The sequence below is a fragment of the Rhinolophus hipposideros genome (assembly GCF_964194185.1).
Source record: "Rhinolophus hipposideros genome assembly, chromosome: 8".
NCBI lineage: Eukaryota > Metazoa > Chordata > Mammalia > Chiroptera > Rhinolophidae > Rhinolophus > Rhinolophus hipposideros.
The window spans coordinates 65,180,631-65,201,178 of record NC_138054.1 but is presented as its reverse complement, the minus strand read 5'-3'; the positions used below and the strand labels follow the sequence as shown (position 1 = coordinate 65,201,178).

Here is a 20,548-nt window from a genome sequence, read left to right as displayed (position 1 = left end):
CTAACCAACTGAGCCATCCAGCTGCCCAAGGCTTCTGACTCTTAAGTCAGTTACACAGAAGTGGGAATGAGAACCTATAGAGGGCTTGAAGATCATGTGACACCTCTTCCCACAGACAGTGCCCAGAATCCAGGAGAGCTGAGCCCACCCTTCCGTCAGGACTTACAGGCTTACTCTGGGCGTCAGGCTCCACAGACAGAGGGTGCAGATGGGCCCCGGACCCGGTGTCCTGTCTTCATCTACAGCTGTGCCCTGGAAGCGCTGAGGGAGCAAATGGTTGGCATACAGCCTCCTCAGGCGCCCCGAGACCTCATCTTCCAGTGAGTTCCCTCATGGTTGACCCAGGGTCCCCCAGCGAGGGCTCAGGTACACACTCGGGTGTGGACAGACAGGTTGATGGTCAGTGGCAGGAACTCAGCTGCTTAGCCTGTCCTGCCAGCTCCTTGCTGGGCTTCCTTCAGCAAATCAGCTGAACTTGCTGGGCCGTGAATACATTCAGTGGGGACCTATGGATTGTGGGTGGGTGGTGAGGGAGGTATCACAGGGAAGGTGGCCAAGCTCCCTCATTCCTAGGACTCAGTTCCTCGACCAGCCCTCCCCCTCCTCAGCCTGGATGGAGCCCAGGTCCAAGGAGGCAGCCAACCATTGCGCCTTGCTGCAGGAGCACGCTCAGCGATGCTACGTCCGTGGTGAGTGGGGGGCCACAGGCAGGAGTGTCAGGGAGGAGACGTGGGGACTGGGCTGGGGAGGCCGTGCCAGAGCTTGACCCTCGTGGCCCTTTCCACTTCTGTCAGGCCTGTTCCGGAGTTTGCAGCAAGCACAGAGCGTGACCTCCCAGGACTTGCTGATGGCGGTGGATGCCTGTGAGGAGCTACTGCAAGAAGTAGACATCACGCCTTTTCTGCTCGCACTGTGTGGACACACTCGGGCTTTGCCTCACGCGCCCCCAAGCCCGGGTCCTCTCAGCCCTGGGCCCTTCAGCAGCAGCATCGAGGAGGGCCCCGAGCCTCGGGAACGAGCTGTCCTGGCTTCCGAGTCCAGGTTAGCATTGTCCCAGAATAAGGTGGACGGGGGCACACAGAGTCCACCTCAACTGGGATCGTCTGAGCCCAGGGACTGGCCCTGCAAGGTAGCACCCAAACACCAGAGAGGGCAGTAGTGCTTCGTTGCTGGCTTCCTGCGTCCCACCCAGACTTCTTTCTCTCATTTGGCATGGGGAGCAGTCTCCCTCCTGGCTTTCCCTGTCTCTTCTGTTCTGCTGTGAAGTATTGTGATGGGTTGGGGTAGGGAGTTGCCATTTGCCATCAGTGAAAGTAGAAGCTTGTTCTGAGAACATTCATATAATAGGAATGATCCCCCGAACTAATATGTGAGGCAAAAACTGTACTTTTGCGCACTGCAGAGTCCCCTGCTCACCTGAGGGGCCCAGCATGTCCCTGCAGCGGGAGGCGGGGAGGAAAGCAAGCAGGCAGACAGCTGTGTGTCTGGTGTCTGCAGTATGTGGCATTGGGGAAACAGAAGAGGCAGAGGTTTGAGTGCTGATGATGCCCAGATCCAAACTCCAGCCCAGCTTCCTCTCTGGAGCTCTAAATCCCCCACCTTTCATGTCTCCCGAATGAATGCATTTTCTTCCCACCCAATCTTGTTTCTCCATCTGTGTTCCCCATCCACGGTGAATGATACCCTCCACCCAGTGGTCCAAGTCAGAAAACTGGGAGTCAACCTTACTTCTGCCTCTGTTTCACAGCAATGTCCTGCCTTAAGAAACATGGAGGTTCGAGCCCAAGTGGGTGGGTTGGTTCTCCTTGCCTCTTCCACTGTCCTAAGCACCCTTCCTAGAGACAAAGATAGACAGGTGTGTGCTGCTCCCAGTTGGGGAGCAGGCTCCTCTAGGACTTAGTGGTTTGTAACACTTCAACACCCCCACCCCCTAACAACTCAGCATAGAGACCGAAGACCTAAGCGAACCTGAGTTTCAAAGCACCCGTGTCCCTGGCAACCCGGACCCTGGCCTGGAGATCTCGCTGACAGACGTCTGCCAGCTCAGAGGAGAGGCACATGATGCCCTTCATAGCCTCATCCAGGTGGGAAGCCTGGTGAGGGTGGAAGGGGGTAGAGTCCTGCCTGCACAGGGGGCAATGTTCTCTCCTGGGTTGAGGGTATGTAGAGATGTCTGTTCTAGAGTAGCAGTGTTCTGAGGAGTGATTGACATAGCCTCCTTCTAACCCCCAAACAGGAGAAGTTCCTGGAAATCAGTGGTCTCCACTTCCGCACAGTGCCCTCCAATCCCCACTACTTCTTCTATTGCCCTCCATCCAGCAGGCGAGAGGTGAGCGGCTTCTATCCTTGCCTCCCTCCTTCCCCCAACCTGTAGCCCTAGAGGTCCCTCTTGGCCCACCTGGATCCTCTTGACTCTTGGTTCCCTGAGGCTTGGATGTGGCTCTTGTCCTGTCTTGGATCAAGCTGTCTCTTTTTTTTTGCCCAGGATGAAGGCCTCCGGGACACAATAGACAGAAAAGTCAGTGACCTGGAGTTTTCAGAGGCTGAGCTCATGGGAGAAGAAGGTGTGTGGACAAGTGTCCAGAGGTGGGGAAGGCTGCTTCAAGCCAGGATTCAGGAGCCTTTACTGCCCACCTCTCCCACTGACCATGCCACATGTATGTCTAGGAGACACATCTGCCTGCTGTGTGGTCACTGAGAGTGACCCAGAGCTGGAGGTGGAATACCGAGAGAGCCGGGAGCCAGACATGGGGCCTGCGGGGTTGGACTCCGCCTCGCTGTCAGATGCAGACACGGTGAACCCTGACGAAGACTCCTTCAGCGTCCTCGGGGGCGACTCTCCCACGGGGCCTGAGAGCCTCGTGCATGACCTGCCGCCGCTCTTCCTGCACCTCACGTGCTCCGTGCGGCTGCGTGGGCAGCACAGCTCAGTACCCGTGTGCAGCCTGCCCACCTGCCTGGGTGAGTTTGGGGGTGCCCAGAGGAGGGCCACAGGCCCCAGTACAGCCTGCCTGCCTGCCTTTCTGGTGGTGGGGGAGAGTCTATGGGTGTAACTCTTTAGCACTGAGAACTTGGAATCTATGCTTGTCCCGGGGCCTCCAGCAACCCCTAATTTTTCCCCTGTCCCAGGCCAGGTGCTTTCTAGTCTGGAGGGCCCCCCCATTGGGGGCCGAGTGCCCCTGAGGGACCTCAGTGTCACTTTGGATGTCTTTGTGCTGACCTTGCCGCTGGAAGTGGAGCTCCCCCCGACCTCGGACCCTCAGCACCACCGGTGTGGCAGCAAGTTTGGTGGGGGGACCTGGGGCCTTGTTGGGGTAGGGGGACCATTAAGGAATCTAGGGGCACTTTGGGACTAAGGGCACCTGAAGTATTCTAAGAAAGGAGTGCTGAGGAGGTCTTAGGAGATTAGCTGCTGACCTTTGACCTTTGCTTCCACCCTATTCAGGTCAACATCTGAGAGCAGTGCTTCATTCCCAAGATCTCCAGGGCAACCATCATCTTTAAGGTCAGATGATGGCCTGGGGCCCCCACTGCCACCCCCGGAAGAAGATAGGTATTTTCTTTTCTCCCTGTCAGAGTTCCTTGCCCCACCTCAGTTTTATTTTCTGGAAACCAGTTTCTAAACCTTTCTTCCAATTAGGCATCCAGGATTGTCCAGTTTGGCCACACCCCACAGACTGGCTATCGAGACCACCATGAGTGAGGTAAGGGCCTTCCCTACCCCAACCTAAGTGACAGCCCCTCAACACTGTACATGATACCATTTCCATCATATCAGTGAGGTAAGGCGGCACCCCTTTTATTCTGAGATGGAAGTGAGACCTGTGAGGCCTACTATTTTCTAGTATCTTCTAGTCTAGGAGTGAGGTGATGCCCCAGTCAGCAAGGGAAGTGCCCTTTGCCATTTCCTGGATTGCCCTCTGACTGTAGATCCGCTGGTTGCTGGAGGATGAGATGGTGGGGGCACTCCGAAGAGGGGGCATCCCCCAGAGCCCTGCCCTGCACCGTGCGGCTGCCCACATCCATAGCTCTCCTGGACGCTCCACCTGCCTTCGCCAAACTCTGCCACTGAGTTTTGTGTTTGGGCCAGAGCGTTCCCTCACACAGTTCAAGGAGGTATGCTTCTCTTAGAATACTCCCTGGGCCTCTTGGGGCCCGTCCTTCGCTGGACTCCAGGTACAGAACTGGAAGGCCCTCTCTTGGTTTGAGACCCTAAAATTATTCTCCTGCCCAGCTCTTCCGCACATTGTCTCTCACGCCATGCCTGGCAGCCCAACTAAGTGGGAAGAGACCCAGTTCTTAGCCTTGCCACTAGCCCGTTGAACCTTAGGCAAGTCACAGAACCTTACCAAACCTCAGCAGTGGGGATGCTGGGGTCTGCTTCATGAAGTAGTTGTTAGGGCCTGAGGAGGGAGTATGGGGTCCCACAAATAAGGAGAGCTGCTCCTGCCTAAATTGTGACCTTGGCTCCTGCTCCCCAGGAGTTCCGCCGGCTTCACCTCCCTGGCCATGTTCTTCTTGAGGACCCTGACAGTGGCTTCTTCTTTGTGGCAGTTGGCCAACAGCCGGATGGGTCCCATGAGGTGCCCCCTTCAGCGACCTGGGCTTGGCACAGTCATGAGGACAGGGCTGAAGCCATCGAAGGGGAGGTGAGTCTTTTCTGGGCTGACCTGGAAATGGCAGGGGTGGTGGTGGATGTGTGGGGCCTGTACTCAGTCATAACTTCCTCCCTTCAGGCCCTGACAGCCAGCCCCCGAGCCCCTGGCTCCCCAGAGGATTCTGAGGGCCCCTCCCTCATCAGTCTTCCCAGCCTGCCACCAGGAGGTAAGAGAGGACTTGGGCAGCAAGGTCTGGGGCCAAGACCCGGGACTTGACACCCTTTTTGGAGGGTGGTCCTAAGTGGGAATGAGAGAGACTCCGGGCATTTATTTCTCTTCTCTTCCCAGGAAGCCAGTCTGGGCCCAGCCGGGGACTAAGCCTTATGTCCAGTCAAGGCAGTGTGGACTCAGACCACCTGGGTAAGTTGGGGCAAGGGGTGAAGGACTCTGAGCTGATGGGAAGTGTACTTAGTACTGCACAGCGAAAGGCCTGGGCAGGGGACATCAGAAGGGACTAACCTGGAGGAGCCCATTGAGCCTGATGCATTTGGAGGCTCAGATGAGCCTAAAGACGGAGTTGAACTTCAGCACATTTGACACAGGTTATGATGGTGGCAGCAGTGGCTCAGACAGTGAAGGTCCCAATGAGACCCTGGGTGAGAAGGCCCCCTTCACGTTGCGGACCCCGCCTGGGCCGGCACCTGCACAGCCCTCGCTCCCAGGCCTCCCTAGACCCTGCCTGCCTGACTTCTGGCTCATCGTACGGATCCTGCAGGATCGTGTGGAAGTGTGTGCACACGCACGGTACGTAGAAGCCAGGGCCCTGCATCCCGATTGATGTTAGCTCAGCTTCCCTTGTTCCACAACACCCTTCTTGAATGTTATTAGAAAGGACAACATGGGACTGAAGATTTGGATTGGGGTCTGACTTGTATTCTAAGGTTGGGGGCTCCTGAACACTTTCCACTGGTTGTAGCAAGGCATGTCACTCTACTTACCTAAAGGACTTGAAAAGCTGATGGGGCTTTTGGCTTCTAGCTGAGTATTAAGGACATCTGCAGTTCAGTGCAGCTTCAGAAGCTGATATATAAAAATAAGGAATAATGGGCACTATTTAACAAGTACTTACGTATAGGTGGTAGGCACTGTTCTAAGCATTTTACCTGGATCAGCTCATGTAATCGATATAACTGCTCTACAAAGTATTATTATCCTTATGGGATGAATGAGGAAACTCAGGCACAAGCAAGGTAAGTACTTTGCCGAGGTCACAGTTAGAAAGTAGCAAAGCCGGGGTTCATACCTAGGCATCTGGTTAAATAGTGCTCTATCTCAGGGATGGGGTGGGGTTGAGAGAAGGGAAGACCACCAGTCTGATAAGAAGATCTGAGAATAAAAAGGTGAACTGCATGATGGAAGCCGCAGTGTGGTGCCCACATGGATGCTGGAGAGGCAAGCAGGGAGCCTAGGCTTCCAGAATTGCTATTGAGAATTTCTTCTTTCCCACTTCCCATCGTATTTACTCCCCTTTGTCTAGTCCTACTTCCTTTCCATGCTTCCTCTTGGCTACCGCTCCCATGACCTCCTCCAACTCCCTCCCCACTGCAGTTCTGTATCTGATCTATATTCCTCCTTCCTAGGAGCCTCATTCGAGAGGATGGGGGGCCAGGCACTGAGTGTCGCCATCTGCAGCAGCTCCTGGTGCGGCGAGTTGGGGAGATCTGCAGGGAGGTCAACCAGGTAAGGGACAGCAGGGCAGGGCTGTCTAGGCATGGGGCACAGTCCAGATGAGGAAGCAGTTTCTAGGAACTCTACATTTCCATGCTCTACATTTTCTTTGACCCTGAAGTTACTGGGATGCTATTACTCGTCACTCCCCACAAACTAGGGAATTCTCCCTAACCCACCCCCAGCACTGTGGGTTCTTCTCATACCGTCCCAGGAACTATGAGGTGTTCCCTCTCATTGCATTGCGCTGGCATTAGGGATATAATGGTGAACAGAGGGAAACCCTGACTCTGGAGCTTGTGTCCAGTGCAGGAGATAGACATTAAACAACTAAATCACACAAATTATTTTGATTTCAATTGTGAAGAGTTCTACAGAGGAAAAGTGGAGACTGCTGTGAGAGCATGTAACAGGATCTGACCACCTCAAGTGTCAGGGAGCGCTTCTTAGAAGAAGTGATTTTTAAGCTGAGACCTGAAGGATGGTGAGCAGATTCTGGCAAAGAGGAGGGACGAGAGTTCCTAACTGGTTCAGCGCTCAGAGCCCCAAGCCCAGTGACTGTCAGACACGGTCTCAGACCTCCCAGTGATTACTGATGCTCTTTTTGACCTCTGACCCCAGTGATAATGGGCATTCTCTCTGGCCTTTGATCGCCTCTCACCACCACGACCAATTTATGAGGAAATATTCCAGGTCCCTGATACCTTGCTCCTCCTTCTCCCAGCGGCTGCTTCTTCAGGACCTTCATGACACTCACGTGTGTAATTCTCTCCTCGTGGCCGAGAGTGAAGAAGATCTGTGGCGCAGTGAGACCCCCTTCCACTCCCGTCAGCGGGCACCACTGCCCAGTGATGGTGAGATCCCACCCAGGAGCCTCCCTCACCAAGGGGGTGCTGTTGCCCTTTCTTTTATGGAAGACTGGTGAGAAGCTGAGGGGAGGGTCACCATTACTTTGTCATCAGTGGCAAGTAATACAGGGAGAGCAAGGAGGTGAGGACACAAAAGGATCATTGGATTTGGCTGTTTCAAGTTCATCAGTGACTTTAGTGAACGTACTTTCAGTGGAGAGATGGAAATGGCGCATCAGAGGAAATTAAAAAGTAAAAGGATGTTAGATAGGTGGGGCAGAGCTACTCTGTCTACTCTTTCTAGAGGCTTGGCAGTGAAGGGAGAGACAAAAATAGATATGGCAGGAACTAAAGGAAATGGAGGGCAAGGCAGGAATTGTAAAATGAGGTAAGACTTGAGCACATTTATGTTCCACATCGAAAGATCCAGCAGAGAGGGAGAGGTTGAAGAATACAGGAGACGTCATGGAAGGGGCACCGGTTGTAACCGTCTTCCTAAGGTCATGCCTCTGCCTGGCCCTGCCTTGTTTTCCAAAGTGACCATCTTTCCTCTGAGGGTGATAGACAGGCCCGAAGGGGAGCTGGGTGGCCGAGTAGGCCAGTTCCTAGGTGAGAGAAGCCCAGAGGGGAACCTGAGGCCCCGGGGGAGGATTTGCCATGTGATTGGCTGTCTCTTCTGACAGGCAGGCAGAGGACCCCGTGGGGATTTCTGAGATTTCTGGTCATGGTTAGGAAACATGCTGATCTCCTCGAGAGGGTAATTAAAGTCCCCACACTTCTGTTCCCTTCTCTCACCCCGGATGACCTCTTGCCCCAACTCATAGAGGAAAGCCAAATCATGCCATTCCTTTGCAGTTCTCCCTTCTGGTTTACAAGTAAAATCAGACCACTCCTTAATTTTACCATTCTCAGCAAGTCTGTAGGTGAACGTTCCTGACAGCTCCTGAGAGTGCCTCTCTCAGCACATCCAGGGATGTATGCCACATCAAAGCAGAAGCCCCATAATTAGCGGGCTTCCGGAGTTTTGATGGCTTCTTCTGCAAATTGAGCATGAGCTAGGACAGCCCGGCACCTTTTCTTTACAATGATTTTCAGCAGGCTGAGATGTAAGACCAGTCAGAACCCAGACACAGCCCTTCCTCAGTTTAGTCTCCATGTCTTTTTGCTGAAACCCTTAGCAACCAGCGTTCCATTCCAGACTCTGCAGCCTCTTGGGTTTCCTATACGCTGCTCACATCTGTCAGCAGCTTCTCTGGGAAACCAAATTGCCACCTTTAGACAACTGGAAGGTTTCTTGTCAACCTGGAAAGGGTTGACCAAGGCATTGGAGTGTGGCTGTGGGTGCTTGCATACTGCCATGCTACCCTTTGGATTCTTTGGGATAGCTGTCCTCCAAAGCACAGGACGTAGTTTCTGCACTCTACAGTGGGTGCATGTAAGTAAGCAGTTACACTTTTTGGTTTAAGGGGTTGTTGTAACTCCCAACAGATGGGGTATATATGTGATGATATTGTGACTGGATCAGTGTTTTGGCAGTATCTTCAGGATTTTCTCATGCTTTGCCTTTCCTGACACTTATTCTTAGTTCCTTCACTACATCTCCGAGATAGTTCTGAAAACCTTTGTGCTATGACTTGCCTTCCAAGAGCATGGTCCTGCCTTGTTACCCAAAATGACCGTTTTTCCCCTACAGGATAATAGGCAGGGCTGAGGAGCCAGGGGAATGAGGATGAGTAGGCCAGTTCACAGGTGAGACATCCGTGAGGGCAGAGGGCTGTGTCCTGTTTCTGATCCACTGTCTCCCTTCCCTCATCAGATTATGCTGCTGATGAGAGCTGTGCACCCCGAGGGTACCTGGCAGCCACAATGCAGTTTGTCCCTGGCCATTTCTCTTGTGACGTTGTGTGGGGAACTGTGATTCGAGTCCATTCACGCCTCAAAATGGGGCCCAGCATGGGCGTCTCTCGGGGTATGTGATGGCACGAGAGGTCTGGTGGAGTGTGGAGGGGATCTGGAGAAGGCAGTTTCCTGAGCCTCCATTGCTCCCACAGCCATCCAGGCCCTGCGCTCTGTGCTCAATGCCTTCTCCGTGGTTAACCGGAAGAATATGTTTGTTTACCAGGAGCGAGCCACAAAGGCTGTGTACTACCTTCGGTACGTGTGCCCGGGGACGACGGGGTAAAGCACGGGTTAAGGATGGCCCGGGAGGAGGTACGTCCAAAGACCTTGCCACTCTTTCGCAGGCTCCTGGAGACATCCTGCAGTGAGCGGCCATGGGAAGGCGATACTCTGCCCCCCTCCCTAGCTCTGTCCCGGAGCCAGGAGCCCATCTACTCTGAGGAAGCCTCGGCATGTATCCCCCTGCTCCCCCATTCCTTGTACATACTCCCTCAGACTTCACTCCCTGGTGTTGGGCCCTGACCACAGTTTCCCTGCAGGGTCCTCGTTCTCCCCTGGACATGGCTTCTAGCCGCAGTTCAGACGCTGCTCGCCCGGTGGGCCAGGTGGACAGACATATCCAGCTGCTGGTGCATGGCGTAGGGCAGGCAGGTGAGGATTGCAGGGGCCGAGGGTAGGAGAGTGACCAGATGAGTTTCTAGAATCCTGTGGTACTTCTCTTGGAGCCTTCCTACTCCAGGTCATGCTATGCTCTGGGCTTCCCTCAAGTAGGAGCTGTGTGGGAAGGCACACCCAGGCAGTAAGGCCTATAGCTGATTAAAATGCAGCTTGGAGAAGAGAGGTCACTAAAGTTGACACTCAGGTATCTAGCCTGGATGACCATGTGGATTGATGGTGGTCCCACTGGCTGGATACCAGAGGTGGGTTTGTGGTGAAGATGGTAGGTTCGATTTGAGACAGGTTAAGCGTAAGGTGTCTGTTAGGCAACTGGATTTTGCAGCTGATACTTGTGGCTCAGTTAATGTGTACTAGGTCTTGGGCTAAGATTGTTACATCTGAGGTAGCTGCTGTTATTGCTATTGTATGGCTGAGGGCACTGCGGCTTTGAGAGGTGAGATTCACTTGTCCACAGTCATACAGTGAGCAGGTTAGCAGAACTAGAACCCAGTGCTGGCTGCTCTAGTGTATGAGAGAATGTGTGAGCCTGGGGTTTAAGGGTGGTTTGGGGTAGCTGGATCCTTTGCCAGTGTCTCTACCTTCCTACCATGTCTGTGTCAAGGTCCCGAGATCACAGACGAGCTAGTGCGGGTTCTGCGTCGGCGCCTAGATGAGGCCACTCTGGATGTCATCACAGTCATGCTTGTTCGGAACTGCAAGCTGACACCAGCTGATGTGGAGGTCAGCTCCCTCCCACACTCCAGCATCCGTCCATGGCAAAGCCACAGGCATAGGGACAGTCTCAGCCAGAACCTGCTCATTCAGCTCCGACTCCCCTTCCCACTCTCTGCAGTTCATCCAGCCCCCCGGAAGTCTGCCCTCAGAGGTGCTGCATCTGGCCCTACCCACCTCCTGCAGGCCCTGGCTTCCTGCCCTGGCCTGGTACCTGCGGCAGAACCTGCTCATCTTCCTGCACTCTCCCAAGTACACAGACAGCAACAGCCGGAACCACTTCCAGGTGAGATTTCACCTACCTCTCTCTACACCCACGTGCACCCAGGCCTCCCTGCTCCACACAGACACACCCTTACTGTGTAACTGTTTTCTACAGATGCCCCATGTGTACCTTTGCCCCCATACTGTGTACACTCATGCCCCCCCACACACCCCTTTATTACCTAACTGTGTCTTGCTATGCTCCTTTGTGTCCCTGTCCCCCATTCCCCACTGTGGACACCCATTCCCTGATGGCTTTTCTCCATTTGCCTAGTCTTAATGTGGCTGTTCTCTCCCCAGCATCCACTCCCACCACAGGGCAGCCTCCCTGACTTGGACATCTACTTGTATAACAAGCCTGGTGGACAGGGCACTGGGGGCAAAGGTACAGTGTACGGCACTGCGAGGGCTGGTGCCTTTCCGGTTTCGTGGCTGAAAGGGCCTTGCCCAGCCTTGCAGCTGAGGGGGATCTGAGGGAGAGGAAGCGGGAGTCTGGAAGTCCCAGACCTGAGTCTTCCTATGGATTTCTACCCAGGAGTTGCCTGCATCACTCTAGCTTTTGTGGATGAGGAAGGAGCCCCCATCTCACTGGCATCATGGCCCCCCTCTTATCCGGGGCCCCCAGACCTAACACAAGAGGAAAAATTTGAACAGCTGACCCAGGTCACCCGCTGCTCTGTCGTGCCGGACCATTCTTCAGGTGGGTCAGCTTGGTCAGAGGAAGGGGGTTCAGTTAGTGCTGTGGGAACTAGGTGCACCCTCCAATGACCCCCTTTCTTTCCTTCAGCTCAGAGTGGAGCCCCACGGCTTCGCCTGGATGTGTGGGAAAAGGGGAACATCAGTATTGTGCAGCTGGAGGAGAAACTCCGAGGAGCAGCTCGTCAGGCCCTGGCTGATGCCATCATGGAGCTGCTGCTACTGCCAGCCTCGTTATGCACAGAGGACATGTCCCCAGGTATGTGGGGGCCAGAGAACATCACAGATCCAGGCAAGATGGTGTTTCAGGTAAGAGTGCAATATGGGGGAAGCCCTCACAGAGGCCTTATCTGAAGTACACACTCAGTGTATTTCAGTGTCCATTCCCTTGCCTGCAGCAGCAAGGTGATAGATACACTGGCAGAAACATCTGCATGCTTAGGGGTACCTGCTTAGAGGGGGGACTCTCATCAGGAACTCCCTTCACACAAACACAAGCAGCCATGTACTATCACTTACATATACCGTCATTCACTAACAGGTGGAGTAAGTGGTAAGTCACTGCCATAGCAGTCTTGGGGCTAGGTTGTCTGGAATGGGGATTGATGGCTACTGACAGGAGTCTGTAATGTCTGGCCCACAGGAAGTCTCAGGAGCGGGTCGTTGGAAACCAAGAGCCCTGCAGGCCGTGCCAGCACCTTTCCCCCTGGCCCTGGCCCTGGGGAGCCTGTGACTCCCCCCAGCAAAGCTAGCCGGCGTAGCTTCTGGGATATGCTGGTAATGGGAGAATGGGAGGAAGTGGTGAAGCTGACATCTGCTTTCTTGCATGCCTCCCAGCTCCCCCTAAACCCCCCTATAGGCCTTGCCTCAGATCACCTGTTATGTAAAACCACTCTGTCCCTTGGGTAGGCATTTGCAGAAGGTGGCAAGTTCTCAGTGATATAGAGAGAGCCTCAGTGTATAAGTGCCTTCACCTCCACTTTTCTTGTCAGATCCTCGCAGCCTTCAGGACAAGCAGGGCTTTTACCAGGGAGGCATCCGGGGCTCAGGAATGTTGAGTAGCCTGCGCAAGGCTGCTAAGCCCCTCTTGAAGCCAGGGCCTGAACCCGGGCTTCCCAGTCCTCTGGACTGTTCTTACCCTTCCACGATGCCTCCATCCTCTACCCCCTTCCCCTTTCCAATAACCCCTTCTCACTCACTGCATTGCCCCCAGAGTAAAACAGAATCTGGGGACTTGGGTTCCCCCAAAACAACTGATGACATTGTCTTGGATCGACCAGAAGACACTCGGGGCCGGAGGCGTCACAAAACTGAAAATGTTTGGACTCCTGGTGGAACTGAGCGGGTACCAGGCCCAGATTCTGGAGCCCAGAGACAAAGGTATGTACGTGTGTTGTGTCATGGAGGTGAGGTGTGAAGTCACGGGGGGGGGGGGGGTATTGGGTTTATGTAAACACACATGTCATGTATGGATGCAAGGTTCTTACTGCTGCTGTGTCTTCAGACGCCGGACCATGCAGCTAGAGGAGGGCGAGGTGGGGACCCTGCAGCCTGTATTTGCTCACGTTATTCAGTGCTGGATGGAGTTCATGATTCAAATTGGTGAGACCCAGCCCCCATCTCCCATCACGAACCCCGTGGCCTGGGCCCCATCCCAGAGCCTCACTGTGACTTCTCTGCCCTGGATCCAGGGTGCGCCTCCGTGTCCAGGAGCTCCACCTACGTGGTGTCCCGCTTCCTCCTTCCATCCGTCTTGTCTGAGTTCACCAATCTGGTCACCTCAATGGCTGGAGACACTAGTGTCCGCGTCTTTGAGCAGCATTTGTGAGTTTGGGGTCTCGTGAAGGCTGAGCTAGTAGCGGTGGGGGCCTAGACCCAGAGAAGTGATGGCCAGTGCATGGCGCCATAGATAGTCTGCGTTCTGTGTGTCCCTCCCTCCCACTAGGGGTTCACAGCCAGACGTCTTCAGTCCTTGTTCACTTGGACAACTGGGCCCAACGCCCCGCCCAGCAGCTGAGCGGCATCTGCTGCTTCTGGGAAGGAACTTCATGCAGTGGAGGAGACCAACCCAGCAGGGTGAGGGCATGGCCTAGGGAAGGCTGGGTTTAGAGTGACTGATGGGCTAGCCTCTGACGCTGCAAGGCCAGGGTGGAATTGAGGGGGAATCTGCCTCCAGACCCCATTGTTCCTGTCCCCCACCCTGTAGCTGCCAAAGCCCTGCAGCGCTTCGAGCCAGGAGGTGATGGGAGCTCAGGGCGAAATGCTCCACGGCAGAGGTTCTTGCTGTTAGAGGTCGTGGACAAGAAGGTAGATGTGGGGCCAGAGGCTGGGTGGGAGAAGGGGTTCTGTGATCTCACTGACCCTGACCCCTGACTCCTAGCTACAGCTGCTGACTTACAACTGGGCTCCAGACCTGGGGGCAGCGTTGGGCCGAGCGCTGGTTCGCCTCGTGCAGTGGCAGAATGCACGCGCCCATCTCATCTTCTGCCTCCTCAGCCAGAAGCTTGGACTCTTCCATCATTATGGCCAGTTGGACTTCCCAGTGCGGGATGAAAAGGTGCCTGCTGCTCAGGATCTCTCCTCTAGTTCTGGCTCCTAAGGGGTCAGTTTAAGGAAGTACCAGCCCTGTAACAGGGAAGAAGGGACAGACTGAGGGCAGAGGTAGTGGGGAGGGAGAGTCTGAGAGGAGGCCATGGGGTGGGACAGGTCTGAGGGCAAAGGCCATGAACCCATTGTGAGGCTCCATCTCTCTCAGGAGCCAAACCCATTTCTGCTGCCAACCATGGAAGCAGAGACCCTCATCCGGAGTGCGAGCCCCCCTCTGAGCCGTGAGCAAGGCCGGTTGAGTGGGTCTTCTCGGGGTGGGGGTTCCCTTCCCCTGGACACCTTCCCCTTCGATGAGGCCCTGAGGGATATCACAGCTGCCCGTCCCAGCTCCTCACTCGGCCCTGTGCCCAGACCTCCCGATCCCGTCACCTACCATGGACAGCAGTTCCTGGAGATCAAGATGACAGAGCGCAGAGGTGAGGACACTGGGTCGGACATTGGGCAGGGGCAATCTGTGAATCTGGCAGGTCGTGGGGGCCACTGCTAATACCTCTAACCCCAGAGCTGGAGCGCCAGATGAAGATGGAGAACCTGTTTGTGACCTGGCAGCAGCGTTCTGCCCCAGCCAGCATGCCCATCAGTGTGAGTGGCCCAAACCTGCACCCTCCAGGAGCGTCCTGGGACCCTTCCCTGATCAGCACTAGTGTTCACTGCCACATTTCCTCAGGCTGGGGAGCTGGAGACCCTGAAGCAGTCGTCCCGCCTGGTGCATTACTGTGCAACAGCCCTGCTCTTCGATCCAGCTGCCTGGCTGCATGGGCCCCCGGAGACCTGTGGGCCACCTGAGGGGCAGGTGAGGCTCAGGACTCCTGGATTTCTCCCCTGGGGCTTCCCTTTAACCCACAGTGACCTCAGTTCCTCCACCCCCAGTAGGGTGGTTGGCAGTGGGTAGAGCCTGCCTTATTCTCCACTCCCACAGCGGCGCCATCGCCCTGAATCAGGGTCTGCGAGCCGGGAGGCCTCCGCAAGCTGTGAGTCGTTGGAGGTGCCTCCGCCAGGCGCCCGTGAGGAGCCCTGGCTGAAGGAGCTGAGCCTGGCTTTCCTGCAGCAGTACGTGCAGTATCTGCAGAGCATGGGCTTTGCGTTGGTGCCACTGCGGCCCCCCTCGCCCGCCCGCAGGTGAGGCCACACTGCCCTTCCTGTCTTCACATGGGTCCCACATGGGTGGACAGCTCAGGCCTTGGGCACGTTCATCTCACTAGGCCAGCACACGTGAGGATCTTAGACGCTTCCATGCAGCCCTCACTCACATCTCGTGGACTCACACATCTGTGTCCGTTCTCACAGAGCTCATGCCCACGTACGTCTTTCATCCAGTCCACACACGTGCATCTGATACACACACCCAAGCTTCTGGACCAGGCTCTTAACCATTGCTGTCCTGATCACCCCACTGACACCACTGACCCCTCCTGAGATTTGACATGGTTCCTGGCCCAGGAAATCCTTTCCTCGCCGAGGTTAGGTGTCTTTCTCGCCAAGGACCCCTGCACTGGGCCTACTTGCAACATTGTCCTCTGGCCTCTTGGTCATGTTCGCTCACTGGCCAGTAGTGACAGGTCTGAGTCTTAGAAAATAGGCAGCCCCTCTGTCACCACCTTCCATCTCCCCAGAGCTCAGTGACAAGTCCACAACCACCTTTTCCTCCTGTATCAAATCTCAAATTCTCAGTTGTGTGGCCCTGCTCTACACCTTTCTCAAATATGAACCTCCAGATTCTGTGTTCCCAGCCTCTTCCCAATTCCTGCTGGGAAAGTATCTGTTCACGTTACACAGAGTTCCTTTCATGTCTCTGGATTTGTGAGTTTGTTTTCTCCCTTCTCTCTATTTTTAGTTTGATGCCTTTTCAAACTAGTAAATGTAATTGTACTTCCTTACTCAAGACACCACCTTGGCCCAGAAAGCCAGTTCTGATTCCTTAGTGTTTTCGTGCCAGCTCTGCACCGCCCAGGCCTCCCCCTCTTTTCCAGGCCTCAGGAAGAGAGGACAGGCCTGTGCCTCCAGGACCCCACCCCTCGTCTCTCGCCCTGAGGAGCTGGCCCGCTTGCTGCCTGTGGCAACCAGGTCCCAGCTGTCGGAGCTTTTCTGAGAGACTTTCATTTGCTTACTTTCCATTCAGTTACGGTCTTCTCAGAAATCTGAATTCCTTTTTAAAACAAAAAACACATTAGATTAAAACATGTCTCGAGAGCAAAATTTAAAGTCAGGCCTTTCTCTGTCACCAGTCTTTAACCATCACCAATCACTAGTTAGGTCTTATCCCTATTTCACTGAGGAGTAAATGGGACATTTAGTCTCACCAGAGGCTTAGACCCCTCCAGCAAGAGTTCTGGCAGGTTATACCCCCTAAGTGTAATGAGTGGGTCCCTCTGGCCCTTTCTGTTTTGTCCTTGTTCGCGGTACCTTCGCTGCTTCTCTTCTCCCCTTGCCGCTGAGTTGAGAAATGAACAGGAGGCTTGTGGAATGCTGAAAGTGCCGTTCCCCAGTCAGGAGAGAACCTCTTTTCCCTTTCAGAGAAAAGTCCCTAACCAGGGAATCAAGCATGTCCTTGAACTTGCCTAATGAAACCTCAGACATACATCACCCTCTCCCCTCTCACCCTCTCCTGCTACCCCCCGTAAGCCAACACCTCCATCCCCTCATGGGTGTCCTCCATAGTTTCAGCAGCCTCTCTAGCCCTACCTTCATGCTCTCACTGGTAGAGAGAGGCCTGCTCGCCTCCCCACTGAGCACTGCTCCCACGTCCCCTTAAAGCAGCAGCTGCTGTGTAGAGAGCCCTGCCCCGCAGTCTAGGCCTGGCCTGCAGTGTGGTACCTCGGGCAGGTTCTTGCCCTCTCCAGTCCTGTCTCCTCCAAAACAATTCCACATGAAACAGGTGGTGAGTCTGATAGCCATAATCCTTCATCCCACTGGCCTGTCTCATCCTCTTGTCCCTCTTCCTTTCCTGCAGCACCAGCCGTCTGCGGGCCATGGCTATCCTTGGAACAGAGGGTCGGGGCTCCTTCTCCTGCCCTAAAACCAAGACTGATGGGAGCCCCAAGGTAACACGCCATCATGTACCTTCCCCGACAGTGATTCAGTGATGCCCCAGACACCAGTGTCATTAAGCCTGAATTACTTCCCCAGGTCCTAAGGTCAGTGAGCCTGGGTGATGACTGAGGTTGTTGATCCCAGCCTGACACCATTAAAGTCAATGATCCAAGGGACTTCCTGCTGGCCCGAGGCTGGGGAACCCCCAACCCTTGCCTCTGAACCCATCTTTTTCCTTTCTTCAGAGCACTGGCTCTCCAGTCACCACATACCACCTGCAACGGGCACTGCCTGGGGGCATCATCCTCATGGAGCTGACTTTCCAGGTGAGCAGGAGGGGTACTGGGTGCGTAGAGCCAGTACCCCGTCACTGCACTCCTGCCCTCATTTTCACCCTCTCCCCAGGGCTGTTACTTCTGTGTCAAACAGTTTGCTCTGGAGTGTTCCCGAATCCCCATGGGGCAAGCCGTCAACTCTCAGGTATGTGGAAGGGACAGAGGAATGTGATCTCTCAGGCATAGTAAGTCCATCCTCAGGGTGCTGTGACCAGTAAAAGCAATGCATAGGCAGTCTGGCCCAGGGGCGATCTGGTGCTGTGGCTGGCTAGGTCGGGGGTCATTCTGGTCACTGGACTGTCCACCAGTCTCACTCTGCAGCTGGTCCAGAGCTGTATTCAGCTGTAGCAAGAGGGCAGAAGGCAGCCACAAGTGGCTGGTCTGGCCTGGGGTCATTCTGGTACTGACAATAGCCTAGCACTGTGGTCCATCCAGAACCATAGATGGTTAGACAGTGAGGACATCTGAGCATCGTGGGTAATCTGACACATGGGGACGTGGGAGCCCTGGGCATTCCTGGCCTAATCTAGAGCTGGAGACAGCCTGGCATTGTCAGTGTGGTGACTAACACTTAGAACGTGGCCTAGAGTTCCCACCCGCGCAGCGTACCTGTCCCTTAGTTGTTATTTATGCCTCTGTACCCCATTAGGGCCAAGGACTCAGGATGCTCAGAATGAGTGCGAGGGTTGAGTGAGGTCAGGGACCTGAAGCCCGCTGTACTTGAGTGAGTTCAGCTCCGTCAGGTTGTCACACGTGTCATGTGAGGGCCTGTTACCTCTTTGCGCCTCACACGTAGTTTCTGAGAGACCATGATCTGCCTGGGTCCAGTCTGTCGCCGTCCAGTCCAGACAGCAGACTCCTCTCCTATCTGGTCAGCTGGTTGGCTTTGACTTGGGTGTGGACACCTAATCCAGGCATCACAGGGTAATGTGATCCAGAAAAGCTGGGTGACTATATGCAGGAACCTACTCAGGCCAGAGTGTTCAGAAGGGAGCTATGGATAGGCAAGTCCTTTTTCCATGCATGGCTATAGCATTTGCGGGAAGGACCCACCCCCATTATTCTTTTGAGCTTCCTGAAGTCCTTTTGGCTTCTCTTCCCCGATCCCCATCCAGCGAGGCTCTCTCTGCTCCCACTTACCTAATCTCTAACCCTACTTAGAATTCTGGATTGCTGTATTATTGCTGTTGTTTATGAAGTGCTGAGTATATATACTAAGTGAAGAGTTTTACTCCTGCTGTACAGATCAGGAAACAGGTGCCTCGCCGATGAGGAATTTGCCTCAGGACACAAAGCTAGTCAGGGGGCCAGTACTGGGTCTCTGACTCTGAGGCTCATCCTTGGTTACTGCAGTTTATTACCCTGCCTCTAACTTTATGAAGACCTTTACTTCATCTCCATGTTAGATAAGGAAACTGAATCAGAGTGTGACTTACCCAGGGTCATGCAGCTACTTAGACTCCTAGGCTATCGCTTCTTCTACAGTTTTATTTCCTTTCCTGTTAACTCTTAGGCCCAATGCCCCCCAGGAAATGGTCATGTAGATTCTGCCATTCCAGCACCACAGATCCAGTTGTTAATACACTTTCAGTAACGGTGATTTTCACCAAGAGAAGCGTCAGCTCCATCTGTTCCTTCCTTTCTTCCTGCGTCAATGGTTCATTCATCCATTCATTCGCAGATCAGTTAGAGGAGGCCCAGCCTGGCCTAGCCTTGGCAGGATATCCCCGATGAAGCTGTATGAATGAGGAGTTAGCCAGGTTTGGGGATCAGGGAGCGCAGCATGCCAGGCAAAGAAATAGCACGTACAAAAGTGTAGAGAGAATATGTGATGTACGTGGGAAGAGCACGCAGTTTGATGGGAAAATAAAGCTGGAGAGAAGGGAAGGGGTGAGGAAAAACTTCCTGATAGTAAATACACATCTGCCTACTCTGACCACCTGTTTAAAACAGCAACTGCTTTACTACTGGATTTTTCCATAACACCACCTTCTTGCATGCTCTGTACTTATATACTGCCTAATGTTTATTGTCTTATCTCCCCACTACTTGGATGTCAGCTCCTTGAGGGAAGGGGTTTATTTCTATGTCCCAGTGGATATCCCCAGCACCTAGAACAGTATCAGCAGGCACTCGAGGACTTGTCGCATCAGTGAATCTGTGCCAGACGTTAGTGGAATCTGGAATACGGAGTAAAAAGACCCATCTTCTCAAGGGGTCAGTTTCATGTAAACAGAGTTACAGTACAGTATAAAACAGAGAGTATAGTGAGGAGGGCTTCCCAGAGAAGCGCGTCTGGCGGAGGGGAGGCCCCAGCAACAGGGTGAATTTTGAGCTGTCTTTTCCCAGGCGAGAGGGAGGGAAATGGGAGTGCTGTGCAGCCTGTGCCACCGCCTCCTAACCCAGCGTCTCCGCCTCCCCAGCTGTCCATGCTGTTCACGGAGGAGTGTGACAAGGTGCGGGACCTGATGCACGTGCATTCATTCAGCTATGACTTCCACCTGCGCCTTGTGCACCAACACGTGCTGGGCGCCCACCTGGTGCTGAGGCACGGTTATCACCTCACCACCTTCCTGCGACACTTCCTGGCCCACCACCCTGATGGGCCCCACTTCGGCCGTAATCACATTTACCAAGGTCAGTGCCCAGGGGCAAGCCAGTGAACCTGGAAAAGAACAGGCCACAAACTGTCTCCAGGCCATGGCCACTGGGACCACTTCCCAGGGCCAGACCTCGTCTCTCTATCCCATATTGTTAATCGCCTCATAGCATTTGGCCCCTGTCCCCATGTCTCTGTCTTCTTCACAGTCTGTTTCATATCAGTTTAGACTTTGTATACCCTGCCCTCTGTCTGTCCTGAGCCACTTTGTCCCATCTCAATGTTCCACAGGACCTCAGAAGCTCCCCAGAAAGGCAGAGCCTTCAGGACTCTCACCGTTCAACCCCCCCAGATAAGTGTGCCTATCCCAGGCTCATTGTCTCCTGTAACTTGCCTCTTAGGGACACTGGAGCTCCCCACCCCACTCATTGCTGCCCACCAGCTGTACAACTATGTGGCTGACCATGCCAGCTCCTACCACATGAAGCCATTGCGGATGGCCCGGCCAGGGGGCCCAGAACATAATGAATACGCCCTGGTGTCGGCCTGGCACAG

The 20,548-nt window shown here is 54.3% G+C and overlaps 1 protein-coding gene across 2 annotated transcripts in view; it reads left to right on the top strand.

Annotated features, from left to right (window-relative positions):
* SZT2 (SZT2 subunit of KICSTOR complex) overlaps nt 1-20,548 on the top strand; it is a 49,431-nt gene that overhangs the window by 26,188 nt on the left and 2,695 nt on the right. For both annotated transcript variants that reach the window (XM_081055256.1, XM_081055255.1), the window contains exons 26-67: nt 116-320; nt 574-689; nt 795-1,041; nt 1,943-2,084; nt 2,237-2,329; nt 2,486-2,564; nt 2,668-2,961; nt 3,130-3,271; nt 3,446-3,553; nt 3,641-3,704; nt 3,931-4,116; nt 4,482-4,649; nt 4,737-4,824; nt 4,947-5,018; nt 5,201-5,402; nt 6,239-6,338; nt 7,051-7,180; nt 8,991-9,143; nt 9,226-9,328; nt 9,418-9,523; nt 9,613-9,724; nt 10,353-10,471; nt 10,584-10,748; nt 11,027-11,111; nt 11,262-11,426; nt 11,514-11,681; nt 12,066-12,199; nt 12,636-12,802; nt 12,927-13,024; nt 13,114-13,246; nt 13,368-13,498; nt 13,629-13,729; nt 13,803-13,979; nt 14,178-14,445; nt 14,532-14,611; nt 14,697-14,822; nt 14,949-15,148; nt 16,980-17,070; nt 17,305-17,385; nt 17,465-17,539; nt 19,818-20,031; nt 20,395-20,548. In XM_081055256.1, the coding sequence (XP_080911382.1) occupies nt 116-320; nt 574-689; nt 795-1,041; nt 1,943-2,084; nt 2,237-2,329; nt 2,486-2,564; nt 2,668-2,961; nt 3,130-3,271; nt 3,446-3,553; nt 3,641-3,704; nt 3,931-4,116; nt 4,482-4,649; nt 4,737-4,824; nt 4,947-5,018; nt 5,201-5,402; nt 6,239-6,338; nt 7,051-7,180; nt 8,991-9,143; nt 9,226-9,328; nt 9,418-9,523; nt 9,613-9,724; nt 10,353-10,471; nt 10,584-10,748; nt 11,027-11,111; nt 11,262-11,426; nt 11,514-11,681; nt 12,066-12,199; nt 12,636-12,802; nt 12,927-13,024; nt 13,114-13,246; nt 13,368-13,498; nt 13,629-13,729; nt 13,803-13,979; nt 14,178-14,445; nt 14,532-14,611; nt 14,697-14,822; nt 14,949-15,148; nt 16,980-17,070; nt 17,305-17,385; nt 17,465-17,539; nt 19,818-20,031; nt 20,395-20,548 (5,842 nt within the window). The remainder of the gene's footprint in view (nt 1-115; nt 321-573; nt 690-794; nt 1,042-1,942; nt 2,085-2,236; nt 2,330-2,485; nt 2,565-2,667; nt 2,962-3,129; nt 3,272-3,445; nt 3,554-3,640; nt 3,705-3,930; nt 4,117-4,481; nt 4,650-4,736; nt 4,825-4,946; nt 5,019-5,200; nt 5,403-6,238; nt 6,339-7,050; nt 7,181-8,990; nt 9,144-9,225; nt 9,329-9,417; nt 9,524-9,612; nt 9,725-10,352; nt 10,472-10,583; nt 10,749-11,026; nt 11,112-11,261; nt 11,427-11,513; nt 11,682-12,065; nt 12,200-12,635; nt 12,803-12,926; nt 13,025-13,113; nt 13,247-13,367; nt 13,499-13,628; nt 13,730-13,802; nt 13,980-14,177; nt 14,446-14,531; nt 14,612-14,696; nt 14,823-14,948; nt 15,149-16,979; nt 17,071-17,304; nt 17,386-17,464; nt 17,540-19,817; nt 20,032-20,394) is intronic.